The following is a 23,799-nucleotide window of genomic DNA, read 5'->3' as shown; positions in this document are numbered from 1 at the left end:
CGCTTGCATTTACCAATCACAGCCATCTTACCTCTGTCCTTGTGGATTTGAGTCTTATGTTCTGCAATTATGGGGTTGTGATAAAGATTGCCAGTAGCTATCTTGTGATTTTGGTTTTTACCAAGGTTTCTCTCAGTTCTTCCTGCACCAATTGTACTAACCACGACATATAGTGGATTGTGTGCTTTAAAATCACATTAAACCTACAGGAACAGGAACAAAAATTTCTCCTGATGTAAGAGTCATATTGATGTGGGGTTTCCACTAGTAAGTATCAGTCCATTTGAGGGACTATTGTTTATTTACCTCTACACCCACACAAATTTTGTGCAGCTCATGGAAAATTAGATGCTGCAATTTAAATAAAAATAAATTCCAAAACATAAATTCCATGTATATGCCTGTTTTGCCAAAGGTAAAGTAATAGAGATTAGAGCTGGTTTAAAGCCTTTTCTTTGTTTTCACTCATTGTGCTTTCCCTCCCTTTTGTCTTTGCAGGTCCCTCTGTAATCAGTGGAAGTCCTTTGCTGTTCACCACATCAACCATTGTGATCGTTACTATGACAGCCATAATTACATGTATGCAAGTGTTCTTGTGATATGCTTGGTTTGTCTGTACATGCACACTACATGTAATCTATCCAAGCTCTTCCATTGATCTTTATTTTTGTCTATGCTTTTCATTATGGGCAGTGCCTTGTTTTTGCAATTCTTTTTAATAACAAGAAGATTGTCATTTGTCATTTAGAAGTGAGTATTAGATGTGTAACTTTTAAGGCAGTCCTATGAAATCCTTCTGTTGGAGATTATAACATTTTTTTTTTGGTACAGTGTTCATTGTCGTTTACCAAATACAATCTAGTTTGTACTACTAACAATAGTAACAAACTTTAAGGTCTTGCTAAAATGATTAACAAAGTATGGAGCCAGTCAACTTTCAGGTCCATTTGGTAGTTTGATGGAAGCAAATCTAATTTAGGTAAAGAATTAGAACTAATTAGTAATTATCTCCCTTGAAAATGTTCCATTAATGGTAGTACTTGAAATGGTTTTAAAAGGATTTGACAACAATAGATGTTTTATGAAATTTATAAAAAAAAAGTAAATACTGTATATACTCGCATATAAGCCTGTTCGCATATAAGCCAACCCCCCCCAAACTGAATTGGTAAAACTGTTTTAAAGGGCATGACCCACGTATAAGCCGACCCATAATTTCTAGACTACCGGTACATCACAAGATGCACAAAGTGAGTTCTGAATACGTTTATTTAGGCAAATCACATTATTAAATAAAATGAAAGTAAGAAAGCTAATTTATATGTTGAAATAAAAACAATTCTAAAGTGTTAAGTCTTAATGGAAATTTAATTAATCCTCATTCTAAGATCATGAATTATAAAAGTTCTTACACTTTTAGAATCCTTTAAAATCTGGCTCTGTATCAGACTCGCCAAACAGTTCACGAAACTCGGCTTCTGTTACGGGCGTGCTTTCATCATATACGTTGTCATTGTCATCATGGTCATCCAATAGTGTGTCGTAGACCTTCTCACTCTCCTCGTCATTGTCGGATTGAAATATAGCATCATCCTCTGTTCCATCCATGGCATTTTCTTTTACTTCCAACACTATTCATTTTATCTGATTGAATTGAATATAAACTTTTAGAGAGATTAAACTGAAATAATTTCTTATAGTGGTAGTTTACTATTTATATACCTTATTATTTATCATTGTTGTTTATTTGTGTTTTTTTTTTAAAACTACCGGTAGTATGATTCAATTGATCAAAATATGATTGGTTTCAGCGTGGGCATTATTCAAGTATTGTGACAGTTTATAACTTTGAGCAGAAACCATGTCCACTACCATATCTCATTAAACAATAAATCTGAAAGTCAACATGTATTAGTAAAGTCACTGGCATTGTGCAACAAAACAAACCTATTATCCCCGAGGCATTTATCACAGATTAAGCATATGGTAGCTATTGTACAACACTCTACCGCTAACAAACCACTTTGCTTTACAAACAACTAAATAACAGTAGTATATAAACTGTGGCTGCTGATTACTTCTAAAACACCTGTCAAAGAAATCCCACAAATTATATTGTTTTACAATTATTCATGCTGACTCGTATATTGCCCTGTTATTTACCCTTCCTAAGCGTGCGCGCAACAAACCCCTATGGAGCCTCTTGCTGTTGTTCCTTTAAGACTATTGTACATGTATTTCTACTCTCGATCAAAATGTTTGTCGTATATACCTTCATTATTGTAATTCTTTTATTTTTTTACATAGATTCTTTTCATATTTACACTGAAATAAGCTAGCGTGCATTTGTACAATACCGTAGAGTTTAATGATTACTGATTAGCTGAGGGTTAAATACTTGACTGGAGATTACTAATATGGCAGTTCTTTTGGAAAATACATGTACCACCATGGCTCAAATAACACGTATGGCTGCATTTTCATGTGGATGGACATCTGTCAAATAGACGTCAAGTACGTTAAAACATGTTTTTCATTCATTATCCTACCACTTAAGTTAGAAAAAAAATATTTGTTTCACTTCACAACAACACAAATCTTATGAGCCATGTGGCATCATTAGGCATGTGATCTCATCTTTGGTGATCGACACAAACAATATATACTGGAAATAGATGAAAAAAACCTTAAAAGTTTCAGACTTGGACCTTGGCCCGCAGATAAGCTGACGCCCCCCTCTTCCAGGCCTTTTTTTTTCCGAAACTTTTCGGCTTATATGCGAGTATATATGATATACATTTTACCCAATGAGTGACCAAGCACAATAAATGTGTGTTGCAAAGAGGCATGTGATGATATATATAAACTGTCCATGCATATTGATTTACCATGTGTTGAACTAAACTGTATTGCAGTGTCTTAGAGCTCTTTGTGTATATTGATTTACGATGTGTTTGAACTAAACCACATTGCAGTGTCCTAGAGCTCTCTGTGTATATTGATTTACCAAGTGTTTGAACTACACTGCATTACAGTGTCTTGCAGCTCTCTGTGTATATTGATTTACCATGTGTTTGAACTACACCACATTGCAGTGTCTTAGAGCTCTCTATGTATATTGATTTACCACATGTTCCAACCACTGAGTGCACTGTCTTAGAGTATCTCTATGCATATTGATTTATGATGTGTTTGGACTACACTGCATTGCAGTGTCTTAGAGCTGTCTATGTATATTGATTTACCATGTGTTTGAACTACACCGCATTGCAGTGTCTTAGAGCTCTCTATGCATATTGATTTACCACATGTTCCAACCACTGAGTGCACTGTCTTAGAGTATCTCTATGCATATTGATTTATGATGTGTTTGGACTACACTGCATTGCAGTGTCTTAGAGCTGTCTATGTATATTGATTTACCATGAGTTCCAGCCACACATTGCTGTGTCTTAGAGCTCTCTATGCATATTGATTTACCATGTATTTGAACCACACCACATTGCAGTGTCTTAGAGTTCCTAATATATATTGATTTACCATGTGTTCCAGTCACTCATTACTATGTCTTAGAGCTCTCTATGTATACTGATTTACCTCTTGTCCTAACCAATCAGTGCAGTGTCTTAGGGTTGTCCTTACATATTGATTTATCACTTGTCCAAACTACTCATTGCTGTGTCTTAGAGCTCTCTATAGATAATGATTTACCATGTGTTCCAACCACTCATTGGTCTGTCTTAGAGCTCTCTGTGTATATTGATTTACACCTTGTCCTAAGCAACCAATGCAGTGTCTTAGGGTTGTCCATACATGCTGATTTATCACTTGTCCTAACCACTCATTGCTGTGTCTTGGAGCTCTCCATATATATTGATTTACCATGTGTTCCCACCACTCATTATTGTATCTTAGTATCAAACATTTCCAGTTTATGCCAAATACCAGTGCTTTTGCCTAGGACCACTTCATTAAATCAGTGTTGCTTTTCTGTTAATTCCTTAAAAACAATTTTACAAGTGTTATTTAATGTCAGTGTGAATCTGCTTTTGTGAGTTTTGCCATTGAAAAAATGTAATATCCTGAATTGTTTGGAATTACAGTGTTTCCATTGGTCATAGATGGTTCTTTGTTACAAACATAGCTGTCACATTTTCTAAACAGTACACCAATTGCATCCTCCCTTTAAAATATTCCAGCTTGAACAAAGTAGAAATCCACCAGTAACTCATCGATGTGTGACTTGTATATAATGTATTCCTAGCAATGGTACTTGTAAAACATTTTTTCTTCATTTTGTTCTTTCCAGTTTTTTGTTTTTTTCATATATATGAGACTACTTGTGTGTACATGTAACAAAAGACTTGCTTAAGATGGTATATATATCTCCAATACCAATTTTGTGTACATGATACCCGCAAAATAATTGTAATTTATAGATTGATTATTACCACACTTACATATTCCATCTTTCATTTGTATCATATTGATTGGCTTACTGTCTGGCATAGTAGAGAATGTATGTATTTATTTTCATTACCGTATATTACAAACTATGGTCAATACAACTGTTATAAAACAAGATCAGTACAGGGGTTACAAGACAAGATCAGTACAGGGGTTACAAAGCTGGATCTGATTTTTCATGATTATCCCAATTAGTGCCCGTATCTTTAACCCCTTACTTTTGAATCATAATGCAGGAATAATGTTGTACAGGTATTGGCATCCATCCTGCAGGATTTTGGCATCTGCAGTGAAACCCCTCAGAACCAAAAACCCTTGGATCCCAAACAAGTTGATGTATAAAAACCTATAAAATTAATAAGCCATTTTTTTTTACTTTTTTGGACCCATTCTATAATTTCATAGGAGTAGTGGTGTTAATTTTATTTGTATTACCCTGGTTTATAATACAGATGGGATGTATCTTTTGGTTTGTCCATTTGTCTGTAATCTGTAAACATGTATGTTTCTGGAGCATAACTCTCACACCATTGAAGATATCTCAGTGTAATTTAGTACATATAATAATTTACGAGTCCATCAATCTATCCATTATCCACACTTTAATTTTGGGGCTAAACTCAGAAACAGTATCTTTGAAATTTGGTACATATATTACTAACTGGTCCTTTTGATAATTATAATGTTTCACTTTCAATATTTGGAACACTTCCATCCATCCATCCATCCATCACTAATTTCCATGGGTAGAACTCCCAAACCATTCTAAATATCTGTGGATCTTGTATTCATATTGGACTTTTTCACATTGCTATTCAGTTCCTTTGTTTCAGTACATTTTTAATCTTTTATTTTCAATTTGTCTTTCCATCCATTACCCCCATTTTTTGGCAAAACTCCAAACCTATGGTGCTTTTAATAGACCAGTTGTTTGGATGTTACATTTGCTATGCAAAACGTTTCAGTTTCAAGATTAGTAATTGTTTTGTCTGTTTGTCTTTTGACTTTAATTTTCAAACGTAAACTTCAAAATCATGTAAAATATTTCAAAGGAGCTTCATTCAAATATTGGTCTAATGGTCATTCATTGGAACTTGATGCATCTATTAGACAAATGGTTATTTAGTTGAACTTGATGCACATATTGGATGAATGGTCATTAAGTGGAATTTTATGCACATATTGGATGAATGGTCATTTAGTGGAATTTTTTATGCACATATTGGATGAATGGTCATTTAGTGGAATTTTATGCACATATTGGATGAATGGTCATTTAGTGAAATTTTTTATGCACATATTGGATGAATGTCATTTAGTGGAATTTTATGCACATATTGGATGAATGGTCATTTAGTGGAATTTTATGCATATATTGGATTAATTGTCAAGATGTATTTTACTTGTATGAATAGTGGGTTTCAGTATTTTTAAAAGTGTTTTCTCCTTTTGATCAGTCCCTCATGATGTACACTTTTGTTTCTGGAACAAAATTCCATTAAGTGTTTCTCAATATGTAATGTATGGGGGACCCAATGTAATTTAAGTTTTGACAAGTGTGTGTATGTGTGTTTGTTTGTGTGTGTGTATACACAATGTACATATACAATTACAGTATGTAATGTACGGGGACCCAAGGAACTTAAGTTTTGACAAGTGTGTGTGTGTGAATATATATATTGTAGTGAAACCCCTCAAAACCGAAGACCCTTGCTTGGGACCTTCCAAAAATTTCTGCTTGAGATTCACTTTACCTAATGGGTTATTATAGATGCAATATAATGTATATTCTTCCTAACTGCTTTTGTGAAGAGAGAGGGAGAGAGAGAGCCACATAATCTAGCTAGTAATTCTCATTTTCTTTGTTTTTATACCCTAGAATTAAACCTTTTTGTTCTTTCTTCATTCCAATACATACTTGAGAAAAATAAAAATTGTATGTGATCCGTCATGTTGAACATTGATTTCACTTTTTAATATAACATTTGCAAATCATTTGCTGCAATTGACTATCATTATTAATGCTTGACTACTGTGTAAGGAGTGATTCAGCTGTATAAAAACAGTCCTAAGTTTGCATGTATTAATTGTTGCTTGGTTAGGACTCAGCTTCAAATCAGAATCCACTGGCTTCAAGTTTAGCATAATCCTGAAGTATACTCCTTGAGGCAAATAATATATCTTTTTGATTATGTCTTCATTTTTGTACATCCCATATTTATTGCTATATATTCAAACAACTTCTGATTTTATATACTTGTATTTACACATGCAGACAAGTTGTTATTCCTGTTATGAACATTACAAAATGCTGACTAGTTGATGCAAAAACCAAGCTTGACTCCATGAGACATGTGCTTTCCTATTACTTATAATTAGTTTCATGTGATATGTAACCCAACAAGATATTTCATTTTGAATATGCAAAGATTCTAAGTTGATAGAGATATGTATATTTCATTTTGTGAACAAGTCATCATTTCTGTAGGAGAACATCTCTGTTGTGCTAACTAGTTTTAAAGAAAATTTCTAGAGAAACATGAGAATATGGATGTCATCTTTGTCATACAGTTAGTACTTTACTGCACAAGTTCTTAAACTATAGGTTGTGGCACACTCATGGGCTGTGGACTTGTTGCAGGTAATATAATAGTCATGTCATTAGACCTGATGATAACATTCTACAGTCCTCCCTGGTATCCCATGACCTTGCATCAGATCACCTTTGCATTATATGCCATCTTGACATATCAGTCCCTAACCCTCCACCTTTATCTGCTACTAAGAGAAACCTGCGTATGTTAAATAGAACCAAAATAATGCACGACATCCAAGCTAACTTAACAACTTGCTTACCTCCTACCGCAGAACAACTCGATAACTGCCTGCATTCATTGCTTGACAAACATGTACCAGCTACCAAGTGCAGAGTATCAATTCAGAAATGTTCTCCATGGTATAGCAGTGTTAGGGACCAGCTTCGCACTGCTAAAAGAGACCGCCATAAAGCTGAGAGGCTTTGGCTTTCCGTCAGACTCACTATTCATAAGCAAATCTATGAAGCCTCTAAGAAGAATGTCACAAATATAGTGCATGCAGCGAAATCAGCCCGCTACACTACTAAGATCATGGAAAGTTCCAGCTGCAAAGAGCTCTTTGAGATTACTAACAAGCTAATGTCAAGGAACAAATCTACACCACTTCCAACTACCTTCTCTCCAGTCGACCTTCCAGACATGTTTGCAAATTTCTTCTGTGACAAAGTACAAACCATTAGAGATAAGCTTGACACCACAGTTTCAATTGACTCGTCATCACCATACAGTTGGGATACAGAATTTGAGTGGCAACCATTAGCAGCATTTGAACCTGTCTCTATGAATTTCGTACATACAATCCTGATGAAGAGTGCACCAAAGTCATGTGAACTTGATCCAATTCAAACATCACTGCTGTTTGAGTGCTTAGATCCAGTATTGCCTTCACTAACTGATGTTATTAATACCTGTCTCTCATCGGGAATTCCTATCATTTTTCAAAACTGCCAATGTAAAGCCTCTGCTGAAGAAACCAACACTAGACCATAACGATTTAAAGAACTACCGCCCAGTTTCTAATCTCCCATTCATATAAAAAATCTTAAACAAAGTTGTTCTATCCCAGCTTGTATCTAATCTAAATTCAAACAGTCTTTTTAGCAATGTACAATCTGCATATCGTCCTTGCCACAGTACTGAAACTACTCTTCTAAAAGTAGTTAATGACTTTCTCTCTGCATTGGATAGCAGAAAGATTACAGTCCTCACCCCTCTTGATTTGTCTGCAGCATTTGACACAATAGACCATGATATATTACTTCACCGTCTCCAGCATGTATTTGGCATTCATGATACAGCCTTACTGTGGTTCAAGTCCTACTTGGTCAACAGGACACAAATTGTATCTGCAAATGGAATACACTCCAGCCCAGTTGATCTATGTTCTGGTGTTCCACAGGGGTCTGTTCTTGGGCCTGTTCTCTTCATTCTGTACACTCAGTCGCTCTCAAGTGTCATAGATCATCATCCAGTGTCTCACCAATTGTACGCTGATGACAACCAAATATACTAATCTAGCCACCTAACTGAAGTTGATGCTACCATCCAAGGTGTAGAGAGGTGCATTTCTGATGTGAAATCATGGATGACATGTAACAAGCTGCAGGTGAATGATGATACAACTGAGGCCATTCTGATCACAACACAAAGACTTTCTCATTCACATCATTTACCTCAAACAATAAATATTAGCAGCACCAACATTAAATTCACACAATCAGTATGAAACCTAGGTGTTACTCTGGACAGTACTGTCACATTGCACCAACATGTCATGAACATATGCAAGGCTGCATATCTTGAGTTGAGACGCATCAGCTCCATTCGCAAATATCTTTCAGTTGATGCCACTAAAACACTTGTGTGTTCATTAGTACTTGCAAGACTGGACTATTGTAATTCAATTCTGTCTGGTTCATCTCAATATCTGCTCCAGAAACTTCAAAAAGTTCAAAACACAGCTGCTCGGATCATAATTAGAGTACCACGATCAGAGCACACCTCCCCGCTGCTCTGTACCCTACACTGGCTATCCATTTGATCCAGAATGAAACACAAAATTTGTTCTCTGTGCTACGTTTCACTGTCAGACTCTAGTCCAACATACCTATCTGACCTCACCCATGTGTACACACCAGCAAGATACTTGTGCTCCTCTTCTGACAATCACATACTCATTATTCCCACTATGAAAACAAAGTCATATGGACAGCGTTCTTTTGCATACCAGGGCCCAGCAACGTGGAATGAATTGCCTACTGAACTTAGGCACAAAGACACAGTGATCACATTCAAGAGGGCTCTCAAAACTCACTTATTTCGACTGCAAGAACAAACCAAAAGACGTAATAATGTTTCCTACCTTAAATATTCTCAGCATGTTTTTTAATGTTTTCTAATTTCATAGTGTTTGTTTTTGTATTCATGTCATTATATGTTTTTTATCTTATACTTGTTGTTTAATGTTATAAAGCACTTAGAGCTTCTAAAGATTAGGCACTATACAAAGTCCTCATTATTATTATTATTATACATAGAATACCTAAAAGTGGACAGCAGGTGCAAAATGTTTGAACACCAATGTTCTATTACATTGGAAAAGCATTTTATTAGAAATAAAAAAGCTGTTAATGTAACATGATATAAATAATATCACTCAGTTTACCCCTTTTAAAACAAAGGATATTCAAGCATTTTTCTTCCCTTTGCCTCTCAGAATGGCTATTAACCTTACACAAAATTAACTTATGAACAACTATCAATGTACCTATTGGACCCCTGACACTGAGTTGATTCTGGGTTCATGAACACTGAGCCAACTTGGTTGTTTTGTCTGATCTACTTGTTTGACAAAAACCGTCACTGACAGTACGCTGAAACCTGGAAATCTCTGCTATGTAAAATGTCCAAATACATGTTTCTATAGCTTTGTCCAAAGTTGAGACATTTTTCATGAAAAGCTCAGAGTGCTGTTAAAGTATGTTTGCAAATTTTCACAGCCAAATCTTGAAGTAAAATGTGGGTAAGTTTAGGAGATGATGGAGCGTAGCCAGTAGGTCAGCTATGGTAACCTGGTAGAGTTACAATGATCGTGTTCTTTCTCTCGTAATATAGCTTTTGAATGGTTCTTCAATAATTAGCTCTGGTCTGTTCTTCACAAAATACACTGTCAAGTCAATGTCACATATAATACTTGATGGATAAATAAGAGCTGTGCTCACACCAGTGTTGGCATCCACATCCCATCTTGTTTGAAATTTTTTGACAAGTTGTTGTTTTTGTCTTTATCTCCTTCATTGATCATTCTGGGTTGATGATTTTTAGTATATCAGTGTGTTACCCATGAATGTATCACCTTTTACTTTTGGTGGGGTTTTAGGGTATTTGAAAGACACTGACTTCTGATTCAAGTTTCAGGGTCAAGTTCTTTATACGTATATGATCTTTAATTTCATTAGACCACTGTGAAACAGCATTTCAGTTATATTGGTGCATAACTGTAAATCAGAATATAAATTCATTATTTATATTTGTGTTTGATTGTATCTGTCAGATACAAAGTGAGCTAAGATTGTTATAGCAGGAATAATTCTTTTCTGTTTTGAGGACAGGTTTTGTTTATGTAGTCTTCATACTGCCAGTGATGAAGATCCACAATTATTTTCCTGAAATAATTTACTCGTTTATTTCATTGATGCATCACAAAAATTTACATCCAAACATTTTTAGAAGCCAGTACTTTGAAATTCCATTACGCATAAGAATAAAATATCTTTATGCTTGTATATTATAAGTACTTTCCTCTGCTACCTAATTTTTTCTTATTAGTTTTCAAAGATTTATATATTTAAAATCTTTATACTCATTTAATCTTATTTTTCTTTTTCATGACATTTTTTAAATAATTGTACTTGAAATATATACTTGTAAAAATATTTAATAAAATGTATTTTTTAAAATTTTTATTTATTTATTTAAGAATTAATATTATTTCTTTGTATTATATTTGTAATAAAGTTGATTTTTTTGTTGCTGGATAAGACTGAATATAAACATTTTTGTTTAAGAATGTTGCCCATAACTATTTGCAAAATGGATTATCAATGAGGAAGCTTTTTATCTGATGGTAGAGAAATATTTTACAGTAATGTTACACCTGTCAGTTCAGTGATGTCTTAAGGAAATTTTCAGACTTAAGTCCTAAAAGAATACCTTGAATATAGGAAAGATAATTGGTCCATTGAAAATTTTTACCAACATGAAACCTACTATAAACTGTTGCCTGATGTCTTAAAGAGAGTTATTTCATGAAAAGCATATGGGAAATGTATTAAAGATCTAAAGAGATCGTTACTGTCCCCAAAATTTTTCCAAGTTGTTACATAATGCCTGCATACCATGTTTGGAAATTTAATCATTTAAAGACCATTTAAAAAGTAAGAAAGGTATTCAAGGGATTTGATGCAAAGAAAGAATATATGGAAGACATCAAAAGTTCTAAAGGGATTTTCACTTAGGCCATATAGAGTTTTATTTCACTGTCATATGGACAATGTTCTTTTGCATACCAGGGCCTAGCAACGTGGAATGGTGGAATGAATTGCCTGTTGAACTTAGACACAAAGACATACTGATCCCATTCAAGAGTGCTCTTAAAACTCAATTATTTTGACTGCAAGAATAAACTTAAAGACCTCATAATGTTTCCTTCCTTAAATATTTTCAGCATGTTTTTTATGTTTTCAAATTTCATGGTATTTGTTTATTGTAATCGTATCATTATATATGTTTATTATGTTATAGGTGTTGTCTAATGCTGTAAAGCGCTTAGAGCTTCTAAAGATTAGGTGCTATACAAAGTCCTCATTATTATTATTATTCCAAGTTGTTGCATTATGCTTTCCAGTCAGAATGGAATTTAGTCTTAAAAAAGACTGTTTTAAAGGTAAGACAGGTCTTGAGGAGAGGTCTTGAATAAAATTAATATTTGGAAGATATTAAACTTCTAAAGGTATTTATACTATTGCCCCACAGACTTATATTTCACAGTTATGAGGGTTATTCTAAATTGCTGCAGAATGCCTGCATACCATGTTTGGAAATAGAATAATGGTAAAGCCATTGTAAAGGTAGGAAAGGTCTTCAAGGGAGTTATTGCAGAGCAACAATATTTGAAAGATATTAAAGGTCTAAGGGTCTTGTCACTATTGCCCACAGAACTTATTGCGGTTATTCCAAGTTGCATGATGCTTGCATGCAGCATTTTGGAATTTAGCCCTGGAAAGATTGATTTAAAGGTAGGAAAGGTCTTGAGGGGAGATATAGCACAAAATGAATATTTAGAACATATTAAAAATATCAAGAGGCTGTTACTGTTGTCCCACAACAGCCTAGGGTGTTTATTCCAAGTTCGTGCATTATGCTGAATTACCTTTTTTTTATAAAAAAAATTTGTTCTATAAAGACTCTTTGCAAGGTAGGAGAGACAGAGAAGGAAGATGTTGCCTAACACAAATAGTAGAAAGACATTAAATGTCTACAGTGAATTTTACCATTGCCCCATAGACTTGTATTTTACAGTTATGGGGGCTTATTCCAGTGGATGTTGTATGATAAAAACATGTAATTTTTACAAACTTAATCATAAATACTATTGTAAAGCTAGGAAAAGTCTTCATGGTAGTTGTTGCAAAAGAAGAATATCGTTAAGAAGTTAAGATCCATAGGTGTTGTTGCTATTACCCTATAGTTATATTTCTCTTTGGAGATTATTCCAAGTGTTTGTATGCCATATTTTGGAATTTAGTCCTAGACAGACTGACTTAAAGGTAGGAAAGGTCCTGAAGGGAGTTTTTGCATAAAATGAATATTTGGAAGATATTAAACATCTCAAGGGAGTTTTTGTATAAAATGAATATTTGGAAGATATTAAACATCTCAAGGGACTACTACTATAGTTATATTTCACAGTTATGGGGTTTACATTTATTTCAGATTGTTGCATGATGCTTTCATTCCATTTTTGGGAATTTAGCCTTCAAAAGACTGATTTAGATGGAGGAAAGGTCTTGAATGAAGTCTAGGATCAGTAGAGCCAATAAAGTATGCATGTAGATATACCAAGAAATTGACATAGATATTTATGTTATTTAGATATCTTCCTTGCATGATTTTACAAGAAATGAGTATAACATCTTCATAGTAGTAAAAGGTATGGCACCTATTCTTACAAAAGGGTTACAGCTGAGAAATGTCAAAAAGAAAGCATATGCTGGCTTAAAGATATTGTCATTTCATATGTGGTACAAATGATAAAGCAGCCTACCATGTGATGATTTTAAGAATTTCATTTGTGTTCTTATTTACAGATTTATAAATACCAGTCAAACAAGATATCCACATATTAAAAACTAATTCTGTGTTGACAACTGTCCTGGCTGATGACCTCAGCCTCAAGATGGGGATGCCATCAACATTTGCTATCATACATATCGGTACCTTGAAGATGATGAAGAAATACAAGCTGCTTTAAAATATTTTATCAATCATGAGAAGGTGGTCTAATGTGTCCAAGTACTTCATTCAGAGTATATCCATAAGTCAGCAACAGAAGAGAGCAAAAATTAAAAAAATAATATATTTTTCCTTGAATACAAATTTAAAATTTAAAAAGAACTTACAGTATTGTGATTTAAATCCCTAGTTGTCCAAAAAGTTATATCATAAGTCTAAATATATAGAGCATTCCAAACGAATTCCCTTGGTATTTCAAATGATTTCCAATTTTGAAAGTGCTGATTACCAACTGCCTGCAATAGCCTAGAATTGTGTTGATGTGCAGACAGTCTTGACAATGATATAATCCAAAATGTCTCTACATGAGTTCACAATAATCCCAAAATAGTAATTTATTTCTACAGTATTATTAAGCACTATGTAATTCCAATTAATAATTCAAACAAATAAATGCTCTCAAATTAAAATGAAGATAACTTATGTTATACAGATAAATGTATTTATCAATTAGTATTAGTAATGTAACACATACATACATTCAATCAGAAATGCGGAAAGGTTATTAACCATTGTTGAACACACCTGAAAACGGGAGAATGAGCCTTGGCTGATTATAACTCTGGGTGGGGCTTATATAACTTAAGCCTTATTTCTGCTGCATGTCATGCATATACTGATGTACTTTTGAACAGCACTTTTTGGCAGGCCTTCATACTGATCAGCAACTGGGGTAAAAAATATTACATAGTTTATCTATCAAACGTAGTTCAAAAATATGTAACAAAGGTATGTATAGCAGTATTATGAGCCAGTTTTCTATTTTCAATATGATATCAAATTTCAGAACTATAAACAAACTATTTTAGTAATAATAATAATAACAACAACAATTATGCCAGTCACCAATATGGTTGAAAATATTATGGGTGTTGTAATATACCTTGTATAGCATTACTCATTCCTTCCCATGGAGAGTGTTCTGATGGAGTGCCTTAGATGTTGTATTGGCCTTTAGTGTTGGATGAAAGTCCTCAGTGGGTACTACAATCAGTCGGAATAAATATTCCAGGACTTGTTATAGCTATTACTCACTTGATCAGTGCAGGCCTCAGTACAGTGATTACTGACTTTATTAGTCCATGCCTTGTTACAATACTTCAGGTGTTGTTGCAATGATTATTAACATGATCATTCAGGGCCTTGTCACAGTGATTTCTGACTTGATAACTGCAGGCCTTGTTACAATGATTACTGACATGATCATTCAAGTCCTTATCACAGAGATTACTGACTTGATTACCCCAGGCCTTGTTACAGTGATTACCGATTATTCCCAGCTTTGCCATAGTTAATACTGACTCAATTACTCCAGATCTCGTCATAGTGATTTTTGACTTTATTACTTTGAGTCTTGTTATAGCGAATGAAAGTTGTAAATTATTCTCCTTAACTTTTATGAGCTGAAGTTGCTCCCGAGATTTTCTGACTTCGGATTCTCCTGGGCACAGTCCAGATACGTGTATGGACCCCATCTTCTCTTGATAAAAACATCCGTCCACAACCTTTCCGCTCAACCTGTTAGTATCAGCAAAAACAAGTAATGATTGCCAAGTTTTTTCATCTTGTTTTGCTGGTATTGTATTGTTATCAACCTTATTTATCTTCTTTTTAACTTAATAGAACTCCCTTTGCTTTAACAGATAAGACTTCTTAAAGAGATAGTTTTGTTTGCTATATTTAAGTACTTGGAAAAAAGTATATTATTATCATTGTTATTTTTGCCACCTACATTGCAGTATAAATTATACTGTAATTCATATGCACATACCTTATATATTATCAAGTTTGTTAGAATTGTTTCTGATTTGTATTGGTAATTAAAGCAATTGGGTCTGTTTGTTTCCCATTGACTATTCTGCCTCTGAGATTGTGTAGGTGGTAATTTCTACTGATCCATAGTCTTTAATTATATGTACCAGTAACTTTAATTCTTTTTTCCCACTTTCATACAAGTTTAATTTACATTCCAGAATTAAACTTTCATTTGTAAAGCAAAATACTGTGACAATTAAAATATATTGATATAAATGAGTATGTTGATATAAATGAAATTCTATTTAATTAACTTTACCATTTCTCATTAGCAACCCCATGTGTGGATACATTAATCAAATTTATACACATACATACATACATATGATATGTTGTTGACCAATTATTTCCCATTTCCCTCCTCCCTAAATCATGATAAATTCTTTATACATCATATATTTTTTGGTTATAAATTATAGATTTGTTTTAAATTATGCATCATTCTTGTAAAAGTAATAAAGTTGTGAAGGGAGACTTGCAAATTGGTTGACTTAAATTTAAAAAAACAATGTCATTTGTTCACTCAAAATTACAAAAGAAAAGACTTGTGTAGAAAAAGAATTGGTAGGTAGTTCGCATGTTGTCTCCCAGACAAATGGCTACCAATGTAGATAAATTCAAAAAAAAAAGATTTGCAATAAGACAGTGATTTTGGCGGTTGCTACAGCTGCCATCAGTTGTCAATACAAGTATTACAGTTCAACTGTTGCCATAATTTCTCTAGGTCGTTTTTATTCTCTTCAACTGTTTTACAAAAATAGATTTGCCTCGAATTCCTCTGCACTTGTTTTCTAACTTAAAAATGTATCTTGAAGGAACAGCATGGTTCATACTGTATTTTCACTGCAAACCCAGTACAATGCATTTATTAGATAAATTGATTGGTGTTACCTAAACATATTTATTATTTAAGCAAATCAAAATGAATCTGATAGACCTATACATTTTGATTTGAAGTTTCAACAAGATAACAAGTTTCAAAGTTTTAATCATTGCTCAGCAAATGCTTTTGTGATAAGGAAATATGGAAAATTAATATTAATAGTCATTAATACAATTTATACTAGATGTACTTTGATGACATTGTTCAAAATTTAATGTCAAATGGAAACTGATGAAAGTGAGAGAAAAAAACTACTTACTTTTATGCTTCAATTTTGTTAACTTCGCCGACGAATTGTTGCAGAAACCTACAACATCTTGAAGTCTTCCAACCAGCAGATTAAATACATTATTGACAAAAGCTTTTGTCATGGATTTTTTGTTGTTTTTTATTCACATAATTTTTCTCGCAAAAAGTCAAACGTGTCCCTGTCAACATCCGCCATTGTTAGCACTCTAATGAAATTTATGCTAAACCAGCCGCTCTTTCTATTTATGTCGATTCACATGATAACGAAGGCATATACCTTACGAACAATGGGAAAATACATTACAGACCCCCTTGGGAATGTGTACGGACAAGATTTTTCAGACCCGTTCCCTCGGGGAACGTTTACAGACAATGGGAATTTAACATGGGGAATATTGAGTCTGTATACGGACCAGGTAAAGTGGGGTTGTTGCATAGGGTGAATAGGAATGGAACTGGTGGGGTAACATCACGGTACTGGACTTTGGCAACAATGTGGCTGGCAACAATGTAGCAAGGGTCTGACCTTAATACGTGCTATTCTAGGTAAAGACCTATGTAACACATGCATAGATTGATGTTCAAACCTAAATTATAAAATCGACGAAACAAAATGTTTGGGGCAAGAGTCTAAATATTTTTGAGGCTAACATGAAATATAAAATGGACTAAAAACATTTTGGGCAAGAAAATAAATATCTTTTCGAGACATATGACTGTCCCTGAAAAGGGCCGTTGGTTTTTGGGTTAACACCATTTCATTAGCATAGAGGGCATGAGAGAGATCTTCTCTGCCTCAAACTTTGTTTGTCTTCTGGACCGTAGATGAGGGCTCTCTTCAAACAGCCTTGTCTCTTCACATAGATCCTTCTTTTTCAAATGCTCATATCGGGGATCCGAATGATTGTCCATTATATTTGACATGCATGGGTAAGTCCGTACGGAACATCATTAACAGTATGAAAGTAGATGATTCAGCATTAGTCCATGTCTTGTGACGAGAACAGGTGAAGGGAATGAAGTGAACCACTGTTATTTATAAGTGGAAGAGTGGATCTAAACAGATTTGAGTTTTTTCACCAATTACAATACACGTTACAAATAAAGCCACAGTACGGAGTCTGTCTTCAGATCCGAAGAGAGCTGCATGTGACATCACTTTCCTTATAGAGACGCGCTAGGGTTTGTGCGCAGTGAATCAATGCGACAAGAGTTTTCAAACTTGACAGAAACTAAGAAGACAGTGAATTGGGGTGCAACGGCCATGGAGACAAGAAGCAATGGCATAGCAGAGGCTACCAAAGTCAACACAGTCTTGCTTCCAGAAGAGACCAATTTTAATTGGGATTTAGTGGATTTTCTCCCTTCGCAAGAATTTGTTCTGGTACCAGCACATTTTGCCACTCTCTCCTTCTTTACCACACATTGAGGATTTTAAACAGAGGCAGAAAGAAGAATTGGGGAAATTTTTACAGCAGCAGAAAGAAGCATAACAAGCTTTTCTCCTTCAACAGCAACAGCAAGAAGAAGTGGCATGAAGGAAACTAATGTAAGAAGAAGCATCAACTGAGAAGAAAAAAGGTCTAGGAGAGAAGGAGGACAGTGGAAATTAACCAGTGATGGTACTCTTAGACATCTTGATAGAAATAAGGAGTCTGAAACAAATGTAACAGACTTCTTTAATATGACTCAGAAAAAAAGATCTTTTCGAGCCAAACAACCCAACCCTGTTAGTACATCTGAGATAGCAGCCCTAGTGATTTTTACCAAATCATCGACAGGAGCATGTCCAGAAGTAGACATTGGTTGTGGCAAAGGCTTAAGACAGGTAAAGCCCATTGCCTCCCATTCCTGCGTTTTTTTGGCTTTTTTCAGGGCCACTCGCCTCACTCGAAAAGAGATAGCATTCAACAACGAAGACGTAAAGTCTGCCATCCACTGTGCGAAATCTTCAGGAGTGTCTGCATTGGGCTTGACCTGTAAAGCCTTATAGGCCCCAGCAATGTTTTGAACTTCTTCCGTGAACTCCATATCTACATCGAACAAACCTCGCGATCAAAAAGACGAAATGCACGAACGTCTGCGTAATATATATATATATATATATATATATATATATATATATATATATATATATATATATATATATATGTATATGTATATTTATTTATATATATATATATATATATATATATATATATATGTATATTTATTTATATATATATATATATCATCATCATTGGCGACTCGGTCTCGAAAGACCATGCGAATAGCGCCCTTGGGGTGTTGCCTGTCTCTGTTGGCAACGTCTGCTGTGGCTGTGCAGGCCTATACGTGAGTGACAGTCCCTACTGCAGTTGGTGAAGACATACTGGGAAGTCTGCATTACTGTGGTTGCTGTTGCGTTCTTCTTTCTCTTACGTTTCTCTGCCACCAACTGGCCTCTCCTCGCATCAGCGACTGATATGCCATTGTTTACCACCAGTCTCCAGGTGCCTCGGTCCTCAGCCAGCTCTTCCCAGCCATCGGGTGAAATGTTGCATGCCTTCATGTCCCTCTTGCACACATCTTTGAAACGGAGTGAGGGGCGTCCGACTCTTCTCATGCCAGTGGCCAGCTGTCCATATAAGATGTCCTTTGGCAGCCTTCCATCCTCCATGCGTCGGACGTGACCCAGCCATCGAAGGCGGCGTTTAATTAGCAGGGAGTACATGCTGGGGGTACTTGCACGCTGCAGGATCTCGCTGTGTGGAACACGGTCTTGCCAGCTGATTTTCAGGATACGTTTTAGGCACCGTATATGGAAGGAGTTGAGCCAGCGTTCTTGCCTCATGTAGGTACTCCACGTCTCACTTCCATATAGAAGGGTGCTGAGAACGCAGGCCTGGTAGACTCGGACCTTGGTGTGCTCTGTCAGCGCGTTGTTTTCCCAAACCCTCTTTGTTAATCGAGCCATGATGGTGTTTGCCTTTCCAAGCCTTCTGTCCAGCTCCATATCAATCGAGAGAGTGTTGCTGATGGTTGACCCTAGGTAGGTAAAGTTGTTGACTGCTTCCAGGGTGACACCGTTGATTTTGATTGAAGGGGCAATGGTGGTATCTTGCACGCTGACATTTGTTTTTTCCAAGCTGATTGTGAGACCAAAGTGCGTGCAGGCAACAGCAAAACGGTCTCCCAGTCTCTGGAGGGCTTCCTCGGTGTGGGCCACAAGAGCTGCGTCATCTGCCAAAAGCATCTCCCTGATGAGCACAGCTCTCACTTTGGTCTTTGAGCGCAGTCGTGCCAGGTTGAACAGGCTCCCATCAGACCTGGTGTGTAGATATATGCCATCCGTGGACGTGTCGAAGGCGTAGGACAGGAGCAGGGAGAAGAAGATCCCAAAAAGTGTTGGTGCCAGCACGCAGCCCTGCTTCACACCACTGTTAATTGGGAAGGAAGTTGAGGATGATCCATCATACAGGACTGTTCCCTTCATATCTGCATGGAAAGAGATTATCATGCTGAGGAGTTTTGGGGGGCAACCGATCTTACTCAGAAGTTCAAAAAGACCCTTCCTGCTGACCAAGTCAAAGGCCTTGGTGAGGTCGATGAACATCATGTAGAGTGGTTGACCTTGCTCTCTGCTCTTCTCTTGGAGTTGTCGTAGGGAGAAGATCATGTCTGTCGTCGACCTGCCTGCTCTGAAGCCGCACTGTGATTCCGGGTACACACGGTCTGCCAGCAACTGCAGCCTGTTGAGTATGATGCGGGCGTACACTTTACCAACAATACTCAAGAGCGAGATCCCTCTGTAATTATTACAGTCACTGCGGTCGCCCTTGTTTTTGTAAAGGGTCACAATTGTGGCATCACGCATGTCTTGGGGGACTACTCCTTCCTCCCAGCAGCGGCAAAGTAGCTCGTGCAGTGGTTTAATCAATGCTGGTTTTCCACGTTTGATAGCTTCGGGCGGGATGCTGTCACTACCTGGTGCTTTGTCGTTTGGAAGGCAGTCGATTGCTTTGCTGAGCTCCTCTAAGGTTGGCACTTTGTCGAGCTCTTCCATGGTGGGCAGATTCTTTATGTTGCTGAGGGCTGCATCAGTGACTGACGTTTCTCTGGAGTATAGTTCTGAGTAGTGCTCCACCCATCTGGCCATCTGTTGCCCACGGTCTGTGATCTTCTCTCCCGTCAGGGATTTCAGGGGAGCGACCCCTTTCACTGTAGGGCCTAGAGCCTTCTTGATGCCACTGTACATGCCTTGGATGTGTCCGGACTCGGCACTGCGCTGGATCCCTTCACACAGTTGTTGCCAGTACTCGTTCGTACACTGTCTAGCAATGCGTTGGGTGTTACTTCGGGCACTTCTGAGAGCAGCAAGCGTCCGTTCATTATGGCATTTTTTGTAAGCTATGAAGGCTTTTCGTTTCTCCTCGATTTGTGGTTCCATCCTTGATAGGTGTGCATTGAACCAGTCCTGGCTGGGTCGTTCCTTCTTGCCAAACGTTGACATAGCTGTACTGTAGATGGCACCCTTCATGGCGTTCCACTTGGCTGTAGCGTCATACTCAGGCAGGTCCTGGAGAGCCTTGTTCAGGGCAGACACATACTCCTCCACCTTGGCAGGGACTGACATCTGTGCAGTGTTTATGCGAGGACATCCTTTTGGTTTTGTGCGGTGTAGCACGTGTGGCTGTAGTCGCACTCTGCTGCTCACAAGGGCATGGTCGGAGTCACAGTCTGCACTGTGGTAGGTTCTGGTGGAGAGGACGCTGTTAAGGGCAGAGCGCCTGGTGATGACCAAGTTGAGTTGGTGCCAGTGATGAGATCTGGGGTGTTTCCATGACACTTTGTGTTGTGGCTTACACTTGAAGAAGGTGTTTGTGATGCACAGGCCATGGTAGGTGCATAGCTTCAGCAGTCTCTGGCCGTTTTCGTTGGTCTTTCCAGTGCCATGATATCCGAGGCAGGTAGGCCAGGACTCATGGTCCGCACCTACTCTGACATTAAAGTCGCCGAGGAGGAATAGTGGTTCATTTTTGGGGCATCCTTTGATCTGTTCGTCCAGCTGCCCATAGAACTGATCCTTCACGTCTTCTGATGACGTGAGGGTTGGGGCGTAGACACTGATGATGTTGACAGGACCTGAAGTAGTGGTGAGGCGGATGGACAAGAGACGCTCAGTGCCCCCTGTTGGAGGTTCAACCGAGGTCAGGAGATTGTTTTTGATGGCAAAGCCCACTCCGTGCTGACGGGGCTCCTTAGGTTCTCGACCCTTCCAGAAGAAGGTGTAGTTTTCCTCTCTGAGGGAGCCACTAGAGGCGAGCCTGGTTTCCTGGAGGGCAGCTATGCTGATATTTAGTCTGGTGAGTTCTCTATCGATGATGGCCGTCTTTCTGGTGTCGTCCACTTCTCTGAGGTCGTCGGAGATGCCTGTACACATGGTGCGCACATTCCAGCTTGCAAATCGAAGAGCTGGAGTCTTCTTTATTGGTTTCTTGTTTCTTTTGTCTGGTGTGGAATTACCGTCTGCTTGTCATGCTGAACAACACACTGAGCTCCAGACACCCACTGGAGCAGGCAGACGATGGCGGGTCAACACCTTATTGACCGGGGGCTGCCCGGCTTGAGGCGGGCGATAGTTGGCCAGTGGGACACGATGATCCCTCCCACCGTCAAAGCTGACCCGTGGCGCCCCTTCCCTACGCCAATCGGGTGGGACTTATAACCCGTAAACTGTCAGCTTCCGTGTTGTTTCCTCACTCAGTAGCGAGACTGGAGTGTCCTCTCCAGGGCGCAAGCCTGGGCGTGGAATATGGAGATCCTGGACTGCCCAGACGTCAGGATCCCCCTCTCGTCCTTGCTGGTGGGGTCCAAAGGAATGCTGAGCATGACATTTGGCACCAGTTTGGATGCAGGAGCTGCCGGAAGGAGGTCGTAGTCGACCCCCAGCCGCCTTAGGGGCTCCACTCCTGATTTTCTGTCTGGGTTTACTCCCGTAGCCTTTCCTTCTCCCGAAGATATCCACAAGGCAGTGGAGCCATAATCCAATGGATGGGACTTGGTTGGTTTTGAATCAGAGTTTCCTTCTCCTCGATGAACTGCCTGACAAGGCTAACGAGCTTCATCTGCCCGGGTTTGGGGTCAGAGTTTCCCTTCTCTTAGACTGGTTGCCTGCCAAGGCTAATGAGCCCAGTCTGCCCACCCAGTTATACCGCCGGGTACTCGGTCGCGCCACACAGCAGGCTCTGTTAAAACAGGGGGCACCGTGTGAAGGTGCTGCTGTGGACACAATAGTGTAGGAGAGGCCATATGCAAGTAACCTCCTGCCCCACAGAGCGAGACAGTGGTCCTGCGGCGATCACTACACCTGGGAAGGAGAGGCTATGAGAGACGCTTCACTTTCCTTTGGCAAGCGGGACGTCAGGCCCAGGCCACGCACCCCTATATATATATATATATATATATATATATATATATATATATATATATATATATATATATATATATATATATATATATATGGCCAGTTAAGCAAGAACATTACAAAAGTAAAGATCATTCTGTAAGAACAATTTTTGTGTTGTCAATAGTGAATAATGTACCATTGGAAATGATTGATTGATTGATTGTTTGTTTTTTAACGGCGCATCAGCACTTTTAGGCTATTTAGCGCCAAACAAAGTGTCACTTGTATAATCTTTTAAAACTTATAAAAGGTTCTATATCGACCAGCGATATAAAAGAACAAATGGTTGAAATTAAAAACGGTAAGATGGTAACGGTGCAAAATAAAGCTTCCCGATCAACGGGAGATGTAAAAAAGATGAATAGGTTTTAAAATGGGACGGTATGTATATTGCATAAAACTGCACAAGGTGATAGCATAAAAGTCAGAGTTTAGAGTAAATATTTACGGCTTTCAAGAACTCGATAATACGAGTGATGTTTATATTATCAAAAAGTTATTTCATGTCATGCACAACGTAATAACGATCGCGCGTAGGTTGTAGGTCAAAGCACTCTATCATAAAGTGCTTGACAGTGAATGGTTCATTGCAAGAAACGCACTCTGGTGGGTCTTCACCTTTTAGTATGTGGGTGTGGGTGATATAAGTATGACCAATTCGGATTCTTGCAATGACTACCTCCTCCCTACGAATGGTTCTGTAGGAAGGAGTCCATTCTCCTAGAGTTGGTTTGATTGCATAAAGTTTGTTATTTACAGCATCATTC

General features: G+C 37.5%; 1 protein-coding gene across 1 annotated transcript in view; it reads left to right on the top strand.

Annotated features, from left to right (window-relative positions):
* The window catches only part of LOC149797120 (hemicentin-2-like), a 287,779-nt gene extending 276,756 nt beyond the window's left edge, over positions 1-11,023 (top strand). The window contains exon 30 of the mRNA XM_089961792.1: positions 499-11,023. Coding sequence (XP_089817918.1) covers positions 499-599 — 101 coding nt within the window. The 3' untranslated portion in view covers positions 600-11,023. The remainder of the gene's footprint in view (positions 1-498) is intronic.
* Positions 11,024-23,799: the final 12,776 nt, after the last annotated feature.

Source organism: Sinohyriopsis cumingii, chromosome 6 (genome assembly GCF_028554795.1).
Source record: "Sinohyriopsis cumingii isolate HCF-2022 chromosome 6, ASM2855479v2, whole genome shotgun sequence".
Taxonomy (NCBI): Eukaryota; Metazoa; Mollusca; class Bivalvia; order Unionida; family Unionidae; genus Sinohyriopsis; species Sinohyriopsis cumingii.
The sequence above is the reverse complement of the archived record's forward strand: the minus strand, read 5'-3'. Positions and strand labels throughout refer to the sequence as shown.